The 24,748-nt window shown below is 43.6% G+C and overlaps 1 protein-coding gene across 1 annotated transcript in view; it reads right to left on the bottom strand.

Moving 5' to 3' along the window:
• Window positions 1-22,122, bottom strand: part of FOXO1 (forkhead box O1) — a 90,887-nt gene extending 68,765 nt beyond the window's left edge. The window contains exon 1 of the mRNA XM_019749470.3: window positions 21,023-22,122. Within this exon, the coding sequence (XP_019605029.2) occupies window positions 21,023-21,673 (651 nt within the window). The 5' untranslated portion in view covers window positions 21,674-22,122. The remainder of the gene's footprint in view (window positions 1-21,022) is intronic.
• Between the last annotated feature and the right edge of the window lie 2,626 nt (window positions 22,123-24,748).

Here is a 24,748-nt window from a genome sequence, read left to right as displayed (position 1 = left end):
AGTAGACACTGTTCCCCAATAAAGTCCTGTTCCCCTTCCCCAATAATATCTTTTAAAAAAAAAATCAGAAAGATTCCCATCTAGACAGTTAGCAGTCCTTCTCGTAGCAGTGGCTATTGATCTTAGCATAAAATCTTACAACCAGTCCAACTTGGGATTTCCCTCTTGACCTGAGTCTTCCTGTCTATCAAATTTTCACCAATTCAAAAAATGTCAGTCTCTTATTTTCTGCCTTTTAAGTATTTGCTCTATGCTAAAGTATTGATTATAGCTATCATTTATAAAACACTTCCTATGTGCCAGACACTGCACTAGAACATTTCATACTTTATTAGATTCTCACAACTTGTAAGAGTTACTATCTACATTTTTCAGATGAGAAAACTACAGCCCAGAGAGGTTGACCGCCCAAGTGACAAAGGTGCTAAGTGCTAGGGCAGAATTTGACCCACACAATGTGACTAGCAAAACCTGAGCTCTTAACCACTCTGGGACACTGACTTCCTCAGCCATTATTAACTCTGTGCGACTATCAGATCTTTGGTTCAGATAGCCTATACTACAAGATTTCAAAAATTTATGTGTATCTGTAAATTAAGTATAGAAGAGATTAAAATTTTTGAAGCACCACACATTAGGGTCATTTCCAAGTTGCAGTGTACATTTTTACCAACAGTCCATTACTTAAGTAACAATGCCCTTTTTGACTGTTTTAATTCTTGAAATGTGTTTTTCTGCTAGCATAATTCAGTAGTAAGAGTGGAATATTACGGAGGATTCTTTCTTTCTAAATTTAGGAACAGCATGGATTGGTTTAGCTTAGGTTAAATGATAACAGTGGACCAGGCCACGTAAGGACCTGATAAAAGGCTGCTCTAGGAAAACACGTCAAGCCAGATGAGAACCTCACCATCATCATTTACAGAAGACTATTCAAGTGAGGTAAGGAAGACACAGTATGAGAGAATAAAATAGTTTTTACATCCTCATCAAGAAAAATGTCATGTGTTGTTTTCTAAATGTCTGTTTCATTCCCATTATGTAAGGAACTATACTCAGGTGTTCCCAGAGCCCAGGAAAGAAAAGCCAAGAATTGTGCCCTGAAGAGCCTGCAGTCTGAGGAGAGACAGGAAGCCAAGAGACAAATCCACAAGAAATTCCAGGAGAAAGTACACCCTTTATGAGAATCAAAGGAAAGGCAGAGATCCCATTTAACTGGGAGGAAATCAAGAAAAGCTTCATAAAGGAGGTGGCAAAAAAGGTCACGTGGGAGGAGCAAGGACGCAGAGCCAGAGTGAGCGTAACTGACGCCCACTCCGTAACGCTGTGAGGACCGGGCCTGCACTGGTTGCTTTGCTAGCACACACCCCAGGAACCCAGGACTTCAGAAGGCAGCCACTGTCCTAAGAAAACTCTCGCTCTCATGATAGATGAGAAGAACTGAAGCAAACTCTATATTCATGCCAAGCTGAGGCCAGAGGGCATAAGAAGTCTCTAAGTTTTGAAGTCACTTAGGGATTTTAATTAATGTTTTTTTTTCCATTTTAAAGGGAAAAATATAGGGTAATTTTGCATAGAGGAGGGTTTCCCAAATTCAGCAATACTGACATTTGAGGCCAGCTCATTCCTGGTTGGGAGCGCTGTCCCAAGCAATGATGAACATTTAGCAGCAATCCTGGTCTTCCCCTCTGGATGCCAAGAGCAACGCCCTCCACCCCCAAAATTTTGACAACTAAGAATGTTCTCCAAATTGTCAAATGTCCCGGGGGAGGGGCGGCAAAACCCCCCAGTGGAGGACCACTGGCCTAGTCTTTTGTACAGCACAAATGTAGAAATACTTATTTTTTTTTCCTTTTTCCAGTCTATCTGAAAAAAATTCTGCAGATAAAATGGACCCAGGATGGAAGACAGTAGCTTTGCCTTTTTATGTGGCACCCCAATCTCTTAGCCCTCACAACAGATGACGAAACCTATACTTAATGTTAACTTGTCCAAAGTTCTGCTAAATTCAACAGCTTAATCGCATTTGGTGACAACACTCAAGGTCCTAAATACTATTGCCCCCAGGAGCCCTCTTAAGTAAATGAAAAGTCCATTACTTTAATAAAACAAATATTAACAACCCCCTACATAATCCCATGGTAAAATGGCACAAATCCTGTCCATTAGGAACTACTTGTTTAGGAAAAATCGAAATGCCACCACTTCACACAAGCAACGTGTGCAAAAGCAGCTGGAACAAAGCAGCGTGGGCTGACATGATTCTGTAAAGGATACATGGGAAGACAGAGATGATGAATGTGTTTGGAGCAGGATCCAAACCCAAGCAATACCTACCTCTGAAGCCTGCGCTATCGCTACCTAGAACCACACAAACTCTCTCCAAGCTTCTTTCAAAGCAAAACCAACCCCTATCTCTCAGCAAGGGGCGTCCTGGGAGTTATACAGGCCACCCGATGGTCTAGCAAGAAGGGCAGTGTTGGCACCCTACGACTCCCACCACTTCCACGAGGGCGGTCTGGAACAAGCCACATGGCCTCACTTCCTTTCCATGCAGCACAGACACTTCCAGAAGGTAAGGAAGACTGACGAGCACTTCATAGTCTGGGTGACAGCTTAACTGAGAACTTCACCTCACCCTTGTCCCTTAAATGAGGACTCAGAAGCATTCCTGATGCTAAGCTCACCCCAAGAAGTCTTTGCTGTCCAAATGGGGCCTGTATTTGTTCTATCTGTCAGACGCTCGAGCATCAATAGGCTGAGTCCATCTCCCTGGGAAAGCAAGTCCTTTCCTCCTTCTAAGCGTGGAGGGGTGACAGAGCCCAGAGCCACCCATTTATCTGGTGAGGAAAACATGGTGCAACTCCTTTTTGCCACACCATGGGACATGACTGGGTCACTTGTTCAACTCTTCCCACCTGCTCATCAATCATCATCAATGTACTCCTTCTCAGAGGACAAGAAAATCTGCTAACCCAACGGCTCACTGTCAAAGTCGTTTTTCATCGTTAAGTGTCTCGTTAACTAGCTGGACAAACCAGCAAAACTTCTATCTTAGGATTGTCAGGATGTGCATTAATTGTTTAGATTCTTTTAATGAACTATTTATCTGTTACTTTTATTTAAACTTTGTATTTCCAGTTTAAATTTAAAGTCCTAGTTTTTTCTCCAAGATTTCAAAGATAACACCTCTCTGGTGGAGCAAAGTGAAGTGGTTAAGAGTCGGGTCTACCATAAACCCCAGTGACATCCTGCCTTCATGACTTATGGGGTAACACTGCGCAAATTATTTCGCTTTGGGCCTCAGTTTCCTCATGTAAGAAATGGGGATAGTAATGATAACTACCTTCTATGTCTATGCGATAAAATAATAAATATTAAGTCTAATTCCAATCCCTTTTTCCTCCCCTAAGTGTAATTAATCAACACTTGCTTGAATCCAATATTCTCTCGGGGAGTGACAGAAAACCACAAACTTCATGTTCATTCCAAACACCTTAATGCTTCTAATAAAAGTGTTTGTTACTTGAAAATGTAAAAAGGCAGGCAAAAATAAAGAACAAATAAATTATCCGTATTTATACAATCTACCACTAACATTTGGGGATGATATTTCCTTTCAGGTATTTCACAAAATTGGAAATGGAAAGATATTTTCATACAACTGGATCAGTTGCTATACAGTTTTGTATTTTGCTTTTTCATATTGCCAGGTATTTTCCAAAATCATCAGAATTTCTTCCGAAACACAAGGCAAGTCTCCCTGAATGCCCTTATCAAACCTGCTGTAGAATTACTAGGAAAGATAGGTCTAGTGAGGTGTTTTGGCTCTTTCTTTGGTTCTGATCTGTGTATTTTTATCTAAGAATATTCCATAAACAAAAAAAATTCAGCTACTCTGAATTTTCAGTCCAGGTATTGAAGTGAGTCCAAAAACTTAGCATTGGCTAATACTAAAATGTCTAATTATACAGCTCACTGCTCTGAGCACCTCAACTTGCCTTACAAGTACCTCCCAGTGGTATCATTAACCCCATTTTACAGATGAAGAAGCTACTACAGCAGTGATGTGACTTCACTACCTATGAATTATCTGGTTATTCAATCTAGAAACAGAATCCAGGACTCCCGATATTTACCGCAAAATTACAGATCCGGGCTACGCTCATGAGGGTATAAAAAGCAAAAGCTGGAGGGAAGTCTTGAGAGTCTGACATGACCCCAGCATTGGTTCTGGAACACCCCAGAGAGCTAAGGGCACCCTCCCACGGGTGTGAGAGCACATAATCTAACCAAGGATCTCTGTGCATGTTTTGTAGGCACTGGCACTGGCTGACCAACTATCACTGTCCAAAATTACAGGTGGGGAAATTGAGACAAAAGGAAATTGAAACACACATTCCCAACAATCTGTGATTAAGACGGGACCAGTCTTCCTCTCCTACCTCAGCTTACCCCACGGGGAGCCACGTAGACAAAGCTTCCGTGTGGACTGGCAAGGAGATTGGGGACTTCGCTACCTCCGACAGAAAAAGTTACTGGAAGCGGGGGATGAGATGGGAGAGGAAAGAAGGACCAATTAGAAGCCATAGGTAGGGTGAGAGCCAAAACCTTGGAGCCGGAGAAACACTCATGGTATCAGGTTATAAGATCTGCAGGAAAGGCTGGAGGGCTGTACCAGCTTACACTTTCAGCGCTGGCCTGGGCGCTTCCCAAGTGGTTTAGTGGAGCTCACAGCCCTTGAGTGTTGAGTACTGGAGATCTCAAGTTCACAAAGCCTGGTTTGACTGGGTCAGATCTACATAATCAACAGGTAAAATGTCTATTTATGGAATTATTCACCCAAAACACAGGGGCAGCATTCTCTCTCATCCTTATTAAAGCACAAAAACCGTACAACCCTCTGGTTTTAACTCGTTTTACTAATGTGGAGACTTCTCCAGTCCATGGTCTCATATTCTCCAGGCCAGAAATTAAAATTTAAAACTTCAAAATGTGAAGTCAGCCAATACCACCCATCTCAAAGTTAATAATTTCCACATTTGACACAGATGAAGAAGGTTGCAGAATCTGCTAAACTAGACTATAGCTAGAGACAGAGTTCAAGATTCACCACTGAAAAGCACAAAGACACTTTCCTAGCTCATCAGAACAGCTGATGACAATCCACACCTAGAACGCTGTTGCCACGGCTGTGATGGCTGTGATTACTCATCTCGCACCCCGTGCGGTTCTCCTCCCGAAAGTCAAACATTGGCTAACTACACCTCACAGCATGGGATGCACTTGGCAGTGCAGATTCAATGGATATTTACTTCTGTATACTTCAGACTATCCAGCACTGAAGAGCTACTTCCTTCCTTCTCTGCCTATTTACCAACACAAGCTGGTGGTAGTAAAAATGTCTTTCAAGACAGGCAAACACATCCGTATATTTTAGCTTAAAAGGCTAGAAAACGCAGTTGCTTCCATTTAGCTGACTTCCCTCGCTCTCCTCGTAGATTTCCCCTTTATGGGCCCTGCTCCATGTGGGACTGGCAGTGGGCTTGTATCATGCCCAGTGAGGCACATACCACCATCCTCCAGACACCGTTACAGCCTCGCTGGCACCTCTCTTCTCTGTCAAAGGGTGACACAGCATCTGTGGGGGTGGAGCCCCAGAAAGTAGTTTCCAGGCTCTCGGCCTCACATAGAAAGGTGTTGGCTCAGGTAGTAAATGGCCAACTGTGATTGCATGGCCATCAGCTGTGGCTAGTTGGCCGTCAGCTGTAACCAGTGAGCCATTGGCCACTAATATAACTGCTGTGGCTACGCTAGCAGAGAGAAGGAGAAGGAGAAAAAAGAATGGGGCTAGCAAGAAGACGGTGGCTGGGCTGGCAAGTGTGGATGGCGGTTTGCGGACAGTGTGTATCCAGCCTCCAGTGAGAGTATAGTGCCGCCAGAGAGAATAGAGTGGTATGACTCCCCTACCTATGGCTCCGTGGGTGTTCCTTTTTGGCCTCACCATATCCTGCGTTCCTGTATGGGGAGTGGGAGCAGAGACCCCACAGGCCGCCCCGCACGACAAATGGCGGAGCGAGCAGGGTCTCCTGCACGACAGCATCCAAAAGCTAGCACAGGCTTTCTCAAGCCGCCCTACCAGAAGCATGCACCCCTGGACAAGGGCACCGCCATCCCTGCTGTGTACTTCACTGGCCATTCTCCATCCATAATGCAAGACCTGGTTTTCTGACATGTTGACAACGTATAGAACTCGGAAGTCCTCTGAAGGGCTCATTAAGGAGTTACTACTGCTTAGCTTGGAAAAGAATAACGATGGGAATTGGCTTCATGTACCTGGGGGAAACAAATTAAGCTGATTCAATGTAGCTCCCAAATCCAGAACCAGAAGCAAGCTTGGGGGGTGGGGGCGGAGTGGAAATCATAGGTGAACACACAGGCTCAATATAGAAAGAAACTTTCAGCAGTGCGGGCGGGAGTGCATTCTCAAAACCCCCAAATGGCCAAGCAGAGGCTCCTATATCAGGGGTAGTTTTAAAATTTGTTCAAACTAAGACTCCAGGATTCTTCATACCTCCTATCACAGTTTATAAACTCTTGGGCCAAAACCCAAAAACTGGGAAATAAAGGGGAACGTCCAACAGTTTAAGGTAAGTCCTATACAGACAACTGGTCAGAGTAAATCTACTTGTAGATACTTCTGGATGGGTTGAATCTATGGGAAATGCAGTGAGCGTTCCCAGTGGCTGTGGTTGTGGTGAAGCAGAACACACCAGTAACCAGCAGTGACGTTTAAAAGGAACTTTTCACCCAATTTACATTAATAGGTGGGAGAAATTTATTCAAATCAAACATTTTAAATGAGGGGGTTGAAAATGAGAAGGAAAGAGCAAAGGAGGAGATGAGAACGTAGGAGGGGGAGTAGGAGATGATCAAAGGTAAGTGCCCTTTTAGTAAGAGCCATCTAGATATGTGCCCTCAAAAGCTCAGAAGGCTCCCTGTGGCATTCTTCAGTTAGTGGTTGAGAATAGAACAGACAGACTACAGCCTACACTTTTAACTAATCTACCCTTGTGTATTAGCCTTAGGTGGGAAATGAGAAAACGAATGAACAAAAAGCAAGTCTTTAATGGGTTACAGGGGATCATGATTTTCTCTTTAAAGCAGTTAAGGCAAAAATTGACTTTTGTGACTTTTAAAAGGGAAATACTGTAAAACTCTGGCTTCAAGATATCTCTCTGCTTCATCAAATTTTAGATATTTGAACTTCATGATGATTCAAAGGGGATAATTTTTGATGGTGGCTCTGATTATATTCAGGAAACAGAACCACACATGTAAATGTTTAGTCATTAGCAGCAAAACCCTCTCCTCTCTCACGGGAGAAGTGCAAATTTGGTCCCTTCTACAGCTTTCTCTGCTGCTGATGGCATACTTACTACTGGTAAAGGCATCACAGACATGACAGGCAGTTTAGTTCTTGCTACCACAGGTTCTTAAACAAAAAACAGTTCAAAGACCCTAAAAAGTCAAGCTAGTCAAAAACTAACTCCAGGGCCGGCCTGGTGGCTCAGGCGGTTAGAGTTCCATGCTTCTAACTCCGAAGGCTGCCGGTTCGATTCCCACATGGGCCAGTGGGCTCTCAACCACAAGGTTGCCAGTTCAATTCCTCGAGTCCCGCAAGGGATGGTGGGCAGTGCCCCCTGCAACTAAGATTGAACACGGCACCTTGAGCTGAGCTGTGGCTGACCTTCCGGATGGCTCAGTTGGTTGGAGTGCGGCCTCTCAACCACAAGGTTGCTGGTTCGACTCCCGCAAGGGATGGTGGGCTGCGCCCCCTGCAACTAGCACAGCAACTGGACCTGGAGCTGAGCTGTGCCCTCCATAACTAAGATTGAAAGGACAACAACTTGACTTGGAAAAAAAGTCCTGGAAGTACACACTGTTCCCCAATAAAGTCCTGTTCCCCTTCCCCAGTAAAAATCTTTAAAAAAAAAAAAGAAAAAAGAAAAAAAAAAACTAAGTCCAGATCAAAAAAAATAAATAAAACTAAATATTACAGCATTTTCTTAGTATGCTGCACTAACTACTTTTGTAGGCTCAGACTCCTATAAAAAGCATGCCAATTAAACCACACCCAGCAAAAATAATACCCTCTTTGTGTATTCCAATTTTACTTTTTTCCTGTCTTCCTCCACCTCTGGTTGAAACTGTCCAGTGTGTATTCCCCACACTATCACAGGAAACAAAGCAAGGGAATTCCATTTAAACTGAAGGATGTCAAATTCCCAGGCATAGCCAAGCAGAATGTCAAAGGTCATGCCTCATATTTGTCCCAACAAAAATACTATTAATATACTTACATTTATAAATCCAAAAGCTATAACCTCATGAAAACAATGGAAAAGGCATTAAATTCAAAAGTTTTTAAGCCTACACAGGTATGCTGTCCTAGTGACATTCAAGTTCATTTGCACAATAAATGTGGTCTGACAAGTCATTATGCTCTTATCAGTGAGATCCTGAGGTGATGGGCCAGTGCAGGAAAGTGGCTGCTGACTTGTTTCAGGCCAGAGAAACAAGATAGCAGCCTGAGGGAGCAGGGACACCTCACCAAGAGTGACGAGCTTCTGTGCAAAAGGCAGGTCACGCAGGGACTTGAAAGTCTGCTTAATAAAATTCAACGTCATGTTTTAAAGTGGGTCCCTCAAACAGTCTCAGCAAGCCACCCAGAAACAAGCTTAAGAAAGCAGGTAACTAAAGGGGTGAGGGAGTCTCCATTACAAACCCCACGGGTGTATTCCCAGTTAAGGATCACAGAATTCAGCAGTCATGAGAGGAACACTCAGATGCGTTCATTACCTTAGTATCTGAAATGTTTTAAGTTTTCATTTTATCCTGTTGACTTCATTACTTCTTCCTCCTAGTCCCCTTTCAGTTTTGTGAAACACAAATGGGGGTGGGGAGTGTAAATGAGGCTTAATTGGAGCCCCCGAGCTGTAAATCCCAGTGAAACAGATCTCAGCTCCCGACTTCTGTGATTCAATGTGTTTTCCTTTTTCTCTTCTTGCCTTTTATATAAACACAGGTGGAAGTCTCCGTCAGTCTAAGAACCATAGCCATTAACAGCTTGTCTTTGATTAAAACCTGTCCACAATTTCATCCCAAAAGAAGTAGGGTCTTTCTATGAATACATTCAACATCTGTCATAACTCAAGATCATTTACCCTGTTCAATAGGATCACATGGCACAATATTTTTTAAATTTTTCTTAGAAATACAATTCGTAAGGCATTCAATCAAATGATAATAAATTCTGAAATTGACCTCAAACATGCACCAGCCCAGTTTGTGGAGAAAAAAACACTCAGCATAAATATGGGCTACATCTGTATATCAATACAATATTCTCTCCATTTAATTCTGTATCTCACACATCCTCCACTTTTCACTTAAGATGAAGCAACCACACTAACGATGCAATAGTACAAACTTTAATATTCAAACTACTTAATAAATGGCTTGAAACTCAAATTCAACAGAGTGCTTTAAAAATACTTACTTCTGAGTTAGACACCACAACGAGAAATTCAGATCATGAAGAAGAGCAGTCTCTGAAAGGGCAGTGACAGACAATGGGGGGACCAGTCCTCAAACACTGAAGTGCGGGCAGGGTAATTCTTGAAGCTTGAGACAACCATGCTTTTAAATTTTTATTGTGATAGCCCGAGTTCTGCTTTCCTTGTATTTATTTTCTTTAGTATGTTCTCAGTGATTATCAAAGGTGTTAAAATGACATTTCAAGAAATACAAAGCACCTTAAAGAAACATCCCAGGAATACTGGAATATAATATTATAGGACTACTACAGGTAAGTGTGGTCACATCTGGGGAAGTATCCATGACAGAACAAAAACAGAGGATGTAAATAGCATCAAAATATAGCTAATTGCAGGAATTTTTAACCCTAGTAAGTTTCCTTAGCATTAATTATTTAATTATCCCAAATACTTCAGAAGAGGAAAACAACAGCAATAAACCATTTCGGTGTCCTCTTCTACAATGTAAAGCCATCAAATACTGTGTAAAATCAATATTTGGGCCGGCCCGGTGTTTCAGGCGGTTAGAGCTCCATGCTCCTAACTCCAAAGACTGCCAGTTCGATTCCCACATGGGCCAGTGGGCTCTCAACCACAAGGCTGCTGGTTCAACTCCTCGAGTCCCGCAAGGGGTGGTGAGCAGTGCCCCCTGCAACTAAGATTGAACACAGCACCTTGAGCTGAGCTGCCTCCCGGATGGCTCAGTTGGTTGGAATGTGTCCTCTCAACCACAAGGTTGCCAGTTCGACTCCCGCAAGGGATGGTGGGCTACGCCCCCTGCAACTAGAAAACAGCAACTGGACCTGGAGCTGAGCTGCGCCCTCCACAACTAAGATTGAAAGGACAACTTAACTTGGAAAAAAGTCCTGGAAGTACACACTGTTCCCCAATAAAGTCCTGTTCCCCTTCCCCAATAAAATCTTTTTTTAAAAAAATCAATGTTTTAAATACAATCTCAAAGCTTGCATGTTAATACAAATGCATATAGTATTTAATTATATATATAATACAAACTTTATATATATAAATAGAAATCTAGGTCCTACAAAATTCTATTTCATGAATTCTAAAGGGTTCAAGAAACCACCTTGGACACACAGGTGACAAAAGAGAATGAGTACAGGAATCTTCCACATTCAATGTATCCCAATGTCATAATGGACCACTAAAAAAGTTAAATTCTCAAAAGATTAAAGGAGAGAGACCAATTCAGTCACATAGATTACACAGAACTCTCAGTAGGATGGTCCAAAGGAAGATTTCACATTTATTGTATGCAAATTTCATGGCATATTTATCTACCCACCCAGAAAAAAGGTCTAGCAAAAGCTTACAGAAATGCACCCAGCTAGCATTTCTGTAAGCTTTTGCTAGACCGTTTTACTTCTTAAAAGTGGAGGATGTGTGAGATACAGTGAGCACACAAACAACCTCAGTTGATATTTACAAGTTCTGCAACCTCCCCTCTGCTATCTCCCCCTCAGCCACCTTCAGAGCTGGCCCTGGAGAGAGGGAGGTCCCTGGCTGCCGACAGGTGATGTAATAATTGCCTAAGGTAGCTGGGTTTCTCCTCCATTCAAATCACAGGATGGCAGGCTGAAACCTGACACTCAACCCACACTGGTGTGACAAATTGATGATTCTGCAAATTAAGCTTCAGAGTAAAGAAACTACATTATCTCTGATACAAAATTATGGTGACTGAATGCACCTATCTTGATGCATTTATCTTGATGCAACCCTACACTTCAGGTTATATGAAAATAGCTGGGAAAAAACTCCTTTCATATCAAAATAGTACAATAAAATCCACATTTGCCCATCACTACCTCAAGAATCTGCCAAAATAAGAGCCTTTAACTAAACCATATGCAAACCATTTCGTTTGACGTCGCTTCCAAGCAACCGAACAAGTCTGAAGTAGTTGATAATTTACTTGTATAGATATTCCCAAATATCTATGATTATTTTGTTTTCTAGCTTTTGAAGGACACACAATATTTACAAGCCTAGCTATTACGCAATCCAATTATAATTTATCTTTCCACACTGGATTTGGAATCTAAATGCATTTTTCAGATGCAGAATGAAAAATGCTTACCTCACCACCACTGCAAAGATAAAGATCCTTCCATTGTCTGCAGGGATTTTTCAGACAAGATGGGTATTCCTTCAAGCCACCCCTTGCAAGCTTCTGGGCCTTGGTACAGGTGGAAGAAAAGCACTAATTTTCTAGATGTAAAAGGAAAACTGGTATGAAGGCTGGGGGAGAGTTTGAGGAGGCAAAGCTAAGTATCTCCAGGCCTCAGATAACTACTGGGAAAGATACCAACTATCCACAAGACCTTTATCTTCCCACAAAATCCAAACTGGTTCCCCTCTTCTTCCTTCCTTCATTAGGCTTCTTTCCAGGCAGGTGTCCAAATAAGACTTAGAGAGTTAATCATGCTCTTAGAGACTTTTTTACTAGTTACAAAGTGCAACCCACTGAGGAGCCCCTTCCCCAGGCCAGGTTCCTTCAGCTACTTTCAAATGTTTAGGTCGGCAAACCAGTACTAGAGGCCTCTGGGGAGCAGCACAGAGGCGGATCTGTAACAACTTCAGGATCAGGGCTGTAAACAGAAAAACATTTTTCTTCTCAACTCTGATGCTTATCAAATCTAATATCAGAAAAGTAGAGATTCACAAAATCATGACAATTTTCCAGACTTGTGAGGAATGGCAATTGAGAAAAATCAGTTTATCCAAGAAATGTGTTTAATCAAACAAGAAAACCAGTGGAAACAGGTCAAGCCCTCTTCCTGCCCCCCGCCCCCCCCCCCACTCTCATCACAGCTCTGCTTTAATCAGATGAGTTGAGCAGCATCTTCATAGCTTTTAAGATTATGTTGTTTGGCATTAAGGTCAGTTCTATAACTTAAGCCACACAAAGAACGACACTGTAATTAAGACAAATATCATCTGGGGGGAAATTAATCATGGCAGAAAAAGATTTCCTTTTTAGGTCTCAAAGATCCATACAGAGAGTTGAAAGCAAGTCCCACTGTAAAAGGGGCAGCCTCAGGACTTGCCTGTATGTGCTGGCAGGTGTGTGAGGGGAGCAAGGCCTTGTTGGAAATAACAGCACATCCCAGGTCACAGATGCCATACGCTTTCGAGGTGAAATTCTCTTCTAAGGCAGATGTGCCACTCACTGTCCTTAAGAATTAAAGGACTCCTGTGACTTAGTGTCAGTAGGAAAAGGCTACCTTCGTAGAAACAACCTGTCCTCCAGCAGACCTACAAGTTCACGTCTGACTCTCCTCCCAGAAGGAGGTAAGACCCAATACTTCTTCCCTTCAGTATTGGACCCAAGATGAGACACAAGTTGAAGGCTGAAGATGTTCTCTACCTCTCTCTACTGATGGAATGAAGAGCAAAGAGCTACAATTTTGAACTTCACTTGCTCTATGAACACTAATAGTGGGAAAACATTAAGTTGGCCAATTCCATATTGTTTCCTAGTTGGTTTGACTAGTTTATGGTGACACCATTAACAATCACACAAGTGTACTTTGTATTTTGTTCCTGTGGAAGATAACTTACAATTTAATAAACAGTAGTGAACTATTCAGTCTACTTTTGTTTCACTGTCCCCCAGCCCCCCCTCTGCAAAGTATCTTTTAAGTAAAATGCAGTCTGCTACTATAGTAAAATAGCTTTCTACATATCTTCAACACTTATTTCTAAAATGGCTAGTAAGTTTAATAAATCTGTATTTGTGCCTATCGATGATGTCACAATACAGTTTTTGTTGCATAAACCTTTTAGTTCACCATGAGCTAATCAGACTCACTCAGTTACGACTGTTTGCTTGGCACCAATTCTGGGTTTAGCCTCTCCAAATTTAACCTCCTCTGGATCTGTTGAAGCATCTCATTACAACTGTCTTTATTTCTGTACTTGGGTTAGTGGATAAAGATCTATTACAATGAAAGAGCTATCCAGGATATCTAATATTTTGCTAATGCCATTATTAAAATTGATATTTATATTTTAAAGCATCTTTTTAAACCAATATAACTTTCCGTAACAACTGCCTTAAGTACATTTTAAGGTTGCTAACTTCAACTTCATAATTTCTCCTTTTTCAAAAAAAGAATTATGTTCAAGAGTGATCTTTCTTTCTTTGAATCACTCTGTTCCTAGGACACTGGGCAGAAAGTTAATTTTAAAGAACAGAACAAGCAAAAAGCTAAATATTTTGTAAATGCTTACTATTCATATTAAGTCAATTACATAATCTGTACCAAATTCTCTGCGTCAGTTTTAAATCAAATGCAGTACACTACTGGCGTTAAATTGTATTCCGTAAGTCTCTGTATTTACACATAAGTTGAAAAAAAAACTAAAAATACAAACCTATATTCATAAGTTCTTATATTACAAAAACAAAGGTGCAATTCCATAGAAAAATTTGGTCTTATAATACAATATTACTTTCACAATAAAGCCCAAATCCAGTCTGACAAGGCTCTCCTACCTATATGTCTCAAACGCTCTGTATTCCATCTAGCACTCAGAGAAACTGACACTTTCCCTATTTTCATGCCTTTCTGAATGCTAGTCCATCATTCCAAAAATAAATTTAAAAAATAAGATGGATTGATGGATAGAAAAATGGATGTGTCAATGGATAGACATATGGTAAAGCAAGTATGACAAAATAGTAGTAATAACAAAACAGCAAAACTAGGTGGTAGGTATATACCGTGTTTCCCCGAAAATAAGACTGGGTCTTATATTAAGGTTTGCTCCAAAAGATGCATTAGGGCTTATGTTCAGGGGATGTCATCATGAAAAATCATGCTAGGGCTTATACTCGGGGAAACACGGTATGCATGCGCAATGTAGATAGAATTCTTTCAACTTTGCTGAATGTATTAAAGATTTTATAATGAAATCTTGGAGAATAACATCCCATTTTCAAGACCCACCTCAATGGCCAACACAGAACTCCATTTTTCTCAAAGGCACTTAACCCTTTCTACCAAGTATCATAGTTATTTACATGTCACAATCCTAGTTTGATTCCTTTCTCTATCATCCAAATGTATTTAGTACATCTTACACAATAGTCATTCAATAAACGGGAAAAAATACTTTGACCATCTCTTGAAAATAACAATCACTGTTCTTTAGTTATACTACTAATAAAATTATTCTCGCATAATAGACTGTGATCATGCTGAATACACAGGAAGCAGAAATATAAAAAGGTTCATGTGTCAAGAAAAAAATACTTTCTCCAAGCATATATTTAAAATATAACTGAGGCACTAAAACATGCAGGCATTAAAGTTAAATTATAATACACAGCAGCATGAATTAAGAGATTACCAAGCATTCACTCAGAGAAGGCAAAAAAACACTTTCTGGCACAAGCCAAGAATGGAACTTGATTGAGCCTCGAAGACTAAGCAAAATGTGTGGAATTTCCAGTAGACACACAAATGACCCAAGTCCTGGGGGTAGGATGGTCTAGCCCGAAATAAGAGCGAACCTAAGGGAATGGTTAGAGGTTGGGAAGTGCAAGTCTTCTTTCTCAAACTCTGAGAAAGAAGAGTTAACAGACATAGGGACACTGAACACCCTAAGAAGAAAGTGAAGACGACATCCAGGTTTGAAAACGAGGGAAAGGGCTAAGAAGACCATTAACCAAACCAGGGAAATCAAGATAGGCGTCTCATCTGAGAGGAAGAAGAAATACAGCACGCTTGGGTTTAGACATGTTGAATTTGAGTTGAAAGTGGGACATCCATGGCCTTTAGGTAACTGGAGACATAGGACAATAGAGGCGTAAAGTCATCTAAAATAGGACCTGAGAAAAAATCCACAACTAGCCCTAAGGGATGCTCACGACTGACCACAGGAAAAGGAAAAATGATGAGTGAACAACTGGAGAAGTCAGAATGAGGGGTGAGGATCAGGACAGTACAATGCAACCGAGTCCAAGAGAAGAAAATACTTCTACAGACGGGGTGGGTCGCCAGAAAAGGAGAAAGGGGAAAACTGAGACACTCCCCTGCCAGCCTCAGTGATTTACAGACCAGAAAGAGCAGCTTCTGCAATCACTGAAACCAGAATTGGGGTCTACAGAAGCTTATCACGAAACTCTGTCTCACTGTATTTTCTCCTATGACGAATATGGCCTGAAATAAAGGACACATGTTGAATATGTCCTTAAGTAATGCATTAGGGTGAAAATTCACTAAATAATAAACTATAAAGGTGCTGCAGAGTTAACACTATAATTTTATTTGGCTTAACATCAAAACTTTTTTTTTCTTTAAGCTTCTATCAAAGCTATATATGGATAGATGGGAAAAGAAATTTTAAAAAGGACAGTGGTCCAAATGCCTTAAGTGACAAGAAAAACTCAACCCAAGACTCAATATTTAGAGTGCTTAACCCACAAATTGATAAACCATAGGTAAACTGAGCAGACTAAATTAGGATGCCAGCGGGAAAACGTATTTTTAAAAGATTGACCACATGAACTCACCAATGCACAAAATATATTGTTTCATATGTTCCTTACAAATAACAAGGAGTAATTCTCTGCAAAGAATTTCTGTGCCACTGACTTGAGTTTTATTAGTCCTTACCAGGAATTAGCAAAAAACGGAGAATTCTTCCATACTTTAGTACATTTGTATACAATATATCCATTGGAATGCAAACGTGCATACCTTAGACACCAAAATAAATATTTTTTTCAAGTTCACCTCGTTCTTTGTTTCACAATTGAGAACAACCCACCAACTTCAGAATTTTGTACACATTGAAAAAAGGTGGTTATAGGTGGTTATCTGACCCAGCGGAGGTCCCAGGGGTTTGGGCAAGTTTCTGCAAATTGTTTCTATGAAGGCCAAAGTAAATTTTGGACTGCAAAGAAGCAGCGCTGAATCCACTCTGTGCTCACTGATAATCTGTACAGTTGCAAACTCCTTTGCTCTCTCCAATCACCATGGGGTTTATACTGGCTTTCCAAGAGGATTCCAGGAAGCCCCAAAGTTACGGTACACACAGACTAAAAAACTGGCCAGTAAATTCCCATGATGCCAGGGTACTGGATAGTTTCCAAGGGTAGAATGTTCCAGAAAAATACAAATAGTTCAGCCTTCACAAAGAAATTCCAGGCAAATACAGAGAGTTGCTCTCCTAGAAAGTTATATGGAATTGCAGTTTAGGAGCTTGGTTGAAGAGGTTAGAATACAAGGACTGGCAAAATGTTTCTAGCCTATTGCAGATTCTAAGCTAACCACTGAGTATTCTTTCCCCTCATCCTCATTTCAAATGTCTGCTCAGATTCCCTGCGAAGCGTATGATATCTAGCAATATTTGTGTCCACTGCCAATGCAATAGTCTTTCAGTAATTTCCGGAAGGTCTCGACAAATGTTAACCTTTTTTTTAAAGTTTACCTGAGAATTTTGAAACCTTTCTTTCAAATATTAAAAAATAGAAGCCACCTCTCCCGCCATCTCTCCAAGGATTTGCCACAAAAACACAGGTAAAATAAAATTAAAGTTCTTATGAGTCTCAATTAAGATATTCATGTTTGACATCTATTTTAGAATTTCTGAACAAAATCTCATCATAAGACATATTCACATCAGTCCCACACAATTTTCAGCATTTGCAAATAAGATACCACACTTGGCTATATAATCCCATTCCCCATTTTTAATTCTCTTTCCTCACGCTCCCTTCAAATACAGATATTGCAATTTTCACCCATCTGTAAAAAACGTGTTCCTTAAGGTAATTTCTGTAACAAACTAGAAATCAGCCTCACCAGAATTAAGTCAAATGTGACTGTGCAGCAACAAAGCAGCCATTTTCCTGCCATGGGATCTCTGTGGCAAAATTACTCACCTACAGATTAAAAACTCCAATTACAGAACAGATACGAATTTTAAAATGCAAGAAGTGGAGTACAGCATTAGAAATAGAAATAGTGGAAAGGTAATGGCTGTGTGCGATGCCAGAGGCATAGTAGATCGGGGAGGGGGCTTTTCACTGTGTGAGGGATATAAATGATAAACGTCTAACTATTACACTGTTTTGTGCACCTGAAACTAACAATAAAAAATGTTGTTAAAAAAAAAAAAAAAAGAAAATACACTCTCTGTTCACAGACCAAATTTAAGAAATGTCATTCCAAAATAAATACTATCTGAGCTATCTTACAATAAAACAATTAAAATTTTTCTTTTTTGACACATGTTGAATCTTATTGTTGAAGCATTCTTTTAACCTAAATTAAATATTCCAAATAATATCAAACAAAAAAGAAGAGTCAACTCAAAACTACCATTAAAAAACAGAGAGAGAGCCAAAGGTCACAATACTACTTCCCAAGCTCTAGAAAGTTTTCTATGTGAAAAAAAAACAACAGGTCATGGAAATGAAGTTTCACTATTTATAAATACTGAACATGGTTTAAAAGATCCCGGGTTTTCCAAAAGTCTTAGCTTCCACTTTGTGTGTAACCTTATTGACAGTTCTAGCCAATACTAACACGAGTGTAAAGCAAATGTAAGGTACCATCCCAACAAACACAAAATGCATGTCCTGAACATATAACCAGTATTTAAGGAACTAGAAGTTTTTGAACTATTTAACAGCTTTTCAACTATTTTGTATAATACTATGTAAATGACTTTCAAATTCTCAGGCAGGCCCCAGGAAGTAAAGCACAAGAAACTATATTTAATTAAAGATTCAGTAGAATTCCCAGTAGTAAATCACAGGAAATACTTAGTTCCAAAGCAGTCTCTCCTAAGGCTCAAAACAGTTAACTTTTGGTTGATTTGCATTTTAGAACTGAATTTTTTAAAGCTGAAAGTCATAGTAAAATTTATTCCTTTTATGAATCTTTAAAACAGGAGTCTTTCAGATCTGAGAGTGAAACTTGGTTTTAACAAGTAACTCATTTTTATGAAAACTCTAACCAGAAAACTAGTTATGAGTTAGAACACTTCATGTCGTTTTTCTTCTTCTTAAAATACCCTTTTACTCAAAGTGAAAATGCACTTGCTGTAATCTGACTTGCTCCCACTGATGATTACACCTGAAGCATTCACTCAGAATGGCAGCCTGCTGCCTCCTCAAAGCCCCACTGGGTTTCTACTGGGAGCTGCCACTGGGCCCCCAAGTCTGGACAGATAATCCTTACTGACACTTAATGGATCTGCTAGCTCTGTTAAGTAATTTTTTTTAATAATAAAATTATAATTGCATTTGAGAAAAAAATTAGAACAAGAACCTAATAAAACTGGTCGGGGCACTGGTTTGGCCTTAGAATCTATTTTTTAAAAAAACACTAAATCTTAAAAAGTTTAAGTTACATTTCTAGTTTAAGAATACCCTGATTTAAGACCATTTGGGAGGCAAAACTAAAAATAATCTCCAAACTGTGCGTTTCTCCACCTTGAAAGAAAGGCACTCCAGCAAGCTTAAATAGGTTGTATCCATTTCCAAGGACATAAAAGAATGGTGTAAAGTACACACTGTACTTTGAAATCCAAAAAAAAGAAAGATTTTTTTTTTTAAATGGCAAGTGCTTTATCATAGCTCAAGTAGGATCAATAAATGAGCAAGTCAGTCAAGTACTTAAATTCAAATGTTAAGTAAAATTGGATTTGGCAGGGAAGCCCCACTTTGTGACTTAAAAGAATATATACTGAGATTGCAGTGAGGAGCTTTACCTTTTTAAAAACACTTGGTAAAATTGCATGTATGCCTAGTAATGAGGTGGTAAGTGCTAACTTTACTCTAAAACACACTTTGGAAAAAATAAAATCCTGGCTCCTCCAAGGAACTTAATACGATGTGAATTACTTAATGTTTCTGACACAATAACCACAAGTATGGCAGTGTATGTAAAACAACCTTGGTGTAACAACTGCGCAAAGATTATGCTGTACATAAAGATTATGATTAACTTTACTATGCTATACAGTCAGCATGAGGGGTGAGGAAGGAGTCTGGCTCAACCAGAGAATCTTAGCATCAATGCCTCCACCTGTGCCTGAGAAACTGTCAGCTTTAGGAGGCCAGAAGGCAAATGGACCCTGCGTAACCGTCCCGAGAGCCCGTCCTCTAGAGGGGCCTCAGACCTTCACCTGGAGGTAGGAATATGACTGCCCCCACCGTCTCTCCGGGTCTCTCTGAACGGCAAAAAAAAGGCCAGAAGCGCCTCATCTGCAGTCCTGCCATGAAGGCAGGAGGAGGTCCCTGCCGGTTCCCCAGATGCGCACCTCCATTCCAACGCCTCCAAAACACTTGTCTCAAAGCCCCCGGCCTTGGCCCTCGGATCTGGACACTACCGTTTTCGGTAACACTGAGGTGGCAAAGCGAAGAGAAAGTATACACGTACCCAGCCCTGGTCACCCAGAGGAGCCTCGCCGTGCCTAATTAGAGGCCTCGGACTATGGGCGAGACCAACTTTAGGGGCACTTCCTTGCGTAGAGAAGTGCCCGCCGCACCTCCCGGCAACCCGGCCTTAAGCCGCTCACCGCCAGGACGCGCTGGCCCTTTAAAGGCGCTCGCTTCCTGCACCCTCGGCCCCTCCCTCGCCCCCGCCAGCTCCCGCCTCCGCCCCCGCCGAGGGTCACACTTGAACTTTAACTCGCCCCGCACGGCCGGACGCCGCAGCTCTGCAGGCGGTGACCATCCCTTTGCACGTGTTGGATGAGATACCTCGGGCTCGGCGCGCCGGGTCCCCTGAACTCAAGGCCACCTCGGATAAAATCAAAACAAAGCAAAATGCACACCGGCCTCCAAAAACTGCACCGCCAACCCCCACGGGCCGGCCCGCGCCCTGCCTCTGCCCTCCACCTGCAGCCCCATCCCCCGCTGTGGGGGCGGGGGGCTCAGATGCCCCTCGCCGTGCCCACCAGGGCCAAGCACAGCGGAAACGGCTCCCCGGCGCGGCCCAAGGGGGCGGAAAGGAGCCGGCCTCACCCGCGAGGTCCTGGAGGGAAAGGAGCTGCGGCAGGAGTCCACACCGGCCGTGGGGGAGCAGCTCCCAGTGAATCACCTTCTTTTACTGGCGAAATTTTCTGCCCGCTGATGTCACTTGTTGTACTTTTTTCACTCCCTCAGTTTCCAAACGAGCCCGTTCCCCGTCCCACTCCAACTCGCATTTGAGCGCGCGCACACTTATCCAGTCCCCCAACCCGTCCCAAGCAAGCCTACAACCTACATCTGCCACTTCTCGCCTGCTCCCTGCACGCGCTGCTCGTGTGCCCTGCACTTTCAGGACAAGGAAACTTGCACAGCCACCCCCTCATCTGCCCTACTCCGACCTCAAGTGCCGGCAGAGAAGTCCCTGCGCCCCCTCCTCCATCCGACCATGTGCCCCAAGACCACTCACCTTCCAGCCGGCCGAGCTGTTACTGTCTCCCTTATCCTTGAAGTAGGGCACACTCTTGACCATCCATTCGTAGATTTGCGACAGTGTGAGCCGCTTCTCCGCGGAGCTCTCGATGGCCTTGGTGATGAGGTCTGCGTAGGATAGGTTGCCCCACGCGTTGCGGCGGGACGAACTACTCTTGCGCGGCTGCCCCGCGAGAGGGCCCGCGGCGGCCGGGGGAACAGGCGGGTGCTGCGACAGCGGCCCGGGAGGCGGGGGCTGCGGCGGCGCTGGGTGCAGGCAGCCCGCCTCCGGGCCCTGGAAGTCCCCGCACAGCCCCCCGGTGGCGGCAGCTGCGGCGGCCGCCGCCGCCGCTACCGCGGCCGCTGCCGCGGCCGCCGCCACGGAGCCGGGCGCCTGCTGGAAGTCCCCGCTCTCTTCCAGCAGGCTCAGGTTGCTCATGAAGTCAGCGTTGACAGCGCCCGCCGAGGCCGAGGGCAGGCCTGCCGCGGCGTCGGGGTTCGCGGCCGCGCCGCCCGACGGCGCCGGGCTGGAGGTGGCCGAGTTGGACTGGCTAAACTCCGGCCTGGGCAGCGGCCAGGTGCACGAGCGCGGCCGCGGAAGCGGCTCGAAGTCCGGGTCGATCTCCACCACCTGGGGCGCTTCGGCCATGGTGACCCCCGCCCCTCCCCCAGCTGCGGTAGAACCAAGGGGTAAAGCGAGGCACTGGGGGCCAAGGGGAAGAGGGCGCGAAGAGCCCGTCCGAGATTGGTGGGGGGTGGGGGCGAAGTCGGTGCCGCCGGCGGATGGAAACCGGGAGGAAGGCGCGCTGTAGTGGAAGCGCGAGCCCAGAACTTAACTTCGCGAGTCCATCAACATCTAGGCTCCTCCGAGTCCGCTGCACCGACGGGACGGCTGACCAGTGTCGCCGGGCCCGGACAGCGCCGGCGCCGCGCTCCTGCTGACAGGGCCCGCGGACCGGAGGACGGACCGACGCCGCGAGCCGCTCGCTCTCCCGGGCGGCGCGACTGCGGCGCTGCTGCCTGTTGAATGTGGCGGCGGCGGCGAAGGCTGCAGCTACTACGCGGCCTCCGGACTTACGGGATCTGCCGCCACCCCCCGCCCGCAGCGGCGCGCACGCCGGCCCGCCCCTGACTAACAGCCCGGGCGGCCAATGAGCGCGCGGCACCGCCGCCCAGGCAGCCAGTGGACGCAGTCCTGGGCGGGGGCCGATTTTCCACCGGGAGGTGGCAGTGAGTTGGTGGGGGGTAGTGGGGTGTTTTTCTCTCTCACACACTCTCTCTTTTTATTTTTATTTTGGATGGCTTATTATTTTCTGGTAATTCTCAAATGTTTCTGTGAGTCTCTCGCCCGTCTCAGTGTTTGATTGCTAGGAGGCAAAAGAGCGTGGAGGCGGCGGCGACACTTTGTTTACTATTGAGGAGCAAAGCCTAGTACTCTGGAAGCACCCGTGGAAGAAGTCGCTCACTTTGTCTCGACCTCCGCTCCGAGCCCAAAGTGGAGTGAAGCTCCACTTTGGGGATGTGGGACGCGCAGAGCTCTGGGGGCGCTGGGTGGGTGGGCGGAGACGACCTCGCGGAATTCTACTCAATAAATAGTCCAGCTCTGGGCTCCACCCACGGTTTCTTTGCAAAGAAACGTGGGGCAGTCGGTGGGTTTTGTTTTGGTGTTTTCTTTCTCCGTGATCTTTCAAGTCGTCCTGCCCCGGCGACGGTCGCACAGGGCCCCGGGCGCCGGGACCGTGGTGGTCAAATCCGCGCGACGAGCACCCTCCCACCGCCTCCGCGCCCGGAACCCACCTGTCCGCACCCCTTAACTGAGCCTCTGCGGTTCGGTCTAGCCCGGGGCCAGTCGCCCAGCCCGGCAGCCACTATCCGGATTCACTCACTCCATTCTTGACCTAAAAGGCTAGAAATGAGGGGAAAGGGCGCGGCGCAGCGAAATAGTGCTTTTTCACACGCACACGCAGTCGCAAAGGCATCCTAGACCTCATGCCGTCCGTGGGAACCTCTTCTCCTGGACAGGAATCGCATACTATCCACCGAGTCAGTCCAGGGATGGCGGGGAAGGAGTAAGAGGACAGCATTTACACATAAACTTGTCACGTTAATTCTGACTCTTAAGTTTAACTGTTTGATTGTAATTTCTTTGCTGTTTAGAATGAAAACGATGAGTTGTTGAGAACTGAAAACTCAAGAGTCTTGGGGCACAGTCCTGCCCCACCCCCAGGTTCCTTTAGGCTGCTTGCCTCGTGCGTCAATCAACCCACCCACCCCATCTTTCCCCATCTGGGCTCCAGGTCCAGGACGTCCTGTAGAGATCAGTGGGGGCAAAGGTAGGAAGACAATGGTCCTTGTGTCTCAGGGAGCAGAAGAAACAGTTTTCAAGTTTTGTTTTGCTTTGCATTTTTAGGAGGAATATGGAAGGCATTTCCTTTCAGAGGGATGGGATCACTTAGGATGGAAGATTGACAGGGTTTAAAATATCTTGTCCAAAATGACAGCTCCCAATTCTTAAAAAAAAAAAAAGAAAGAAAGAAAGAAAGAAAGAAAGAAAGAAAGAAAGAAAGAAAGAAAGAAAGAAAAAGAAAAAACTCATTTTTTTCCAGGTAATTCAATTGAAAAAACAATGACATCTTAAGAAAAGTAGGCCTCTTGTAAAGTTTGAAGACTTAAGAAATTGATTTCTTCCTTTACATTTTCACTATTATCTCCCTAGTCCACTTACTCATATTTCTTCATAATCCACTTATCACGACAGTTTCCGAATGATACTGGGCGTGGGCGTTTGGTAAACCTGGTGAATTGAGGATAGGGCTGGTTCCCATCCTCTTCCCCTTATGCTCTCTTTTTTGAGTTTACTGTCAAGTTTGGACAATTCGGGCCTTCTCTGCTAGCCGCTAGGGGACCTCAGTAACCCAGATGGTGAGCTCAAAGGAAGGACCTAATGTCGAACTGTTGCTACCCCTCAACCTTTCCAATTACATTATGCAGAGGCAGCCCCCAATCCAGACGGCCGCACCCTACAAATAGGCGGTGCCCTAGTGGATCATTCTTGGCAAAGGAAGCCAGCTGCAAATTTGGCCTTGCCTTCAATTCCGGTTTTTCAGGGCCTCAATGGAGGGAGAGTATTTGATTGAATTTTCTTACATACTTTGCCCAAATCCTTGGAATCTTCTGGGCTATCCTGCCTGATTGTTTCTTTGAATGGCATAGTTTGCTTCATTTTGGTCTTTTTTAAAAATTTGACTTGAAGCAGGCTCAGAATCCTACAGCACCAATGTCCCTGACACATACTTGTAGGTCAAAAAAATTAAAAATATATGTTAAAAGGTGTTTATAGCTTCCTACCATGCCTTTGTAGGTATCAATTTACTGAACTGTAGAGTACTGGGAAATATTTGTCGTGTTTCCAGTCTTCAATTATCACAAGCTATTCTGTAATGAATAACCTTATATAACCGAGTTTGCATCTGTCCAAGTATATCTATAGGAGGAATTTCTAGAAAAGAGATCACAGCGTCAGCAGTTAAATGCATTTATAATTTTGAGACACACTGCCAAATTTGCCCTCCATGAGTACTGTATCAAGCTACTTGGTGGCCCCTTTAATTTATAGATAAGGAAATTGAGGCACAGATTACCCAACTGATTTGCCCAAGGCCCTATGGCCCAAGACCAGGGCTAGAGCTTCAATTTCTTGCTCTCCTATCAATAATCTTCTCAA

This window comes from Rhinolophus sinicus, chromosome 16 (genome assembly GCF_057876585.1).
Source record: "Rhinolophus sinicus isolate RSI-liver-muscle chromosome 16, RSI-T2T, whole genome shotgun sequence".
NCBI classification, from domain to species: Eukaryota; Metazoa; Chordata; class Mammalia; order Chiroptera; family Rhinolophidae; genus Rhinolophus; species Rhinolophus sinicus.
This window is presented reverse-complemented; position numbering and strand designations above follow the sequence as displayed.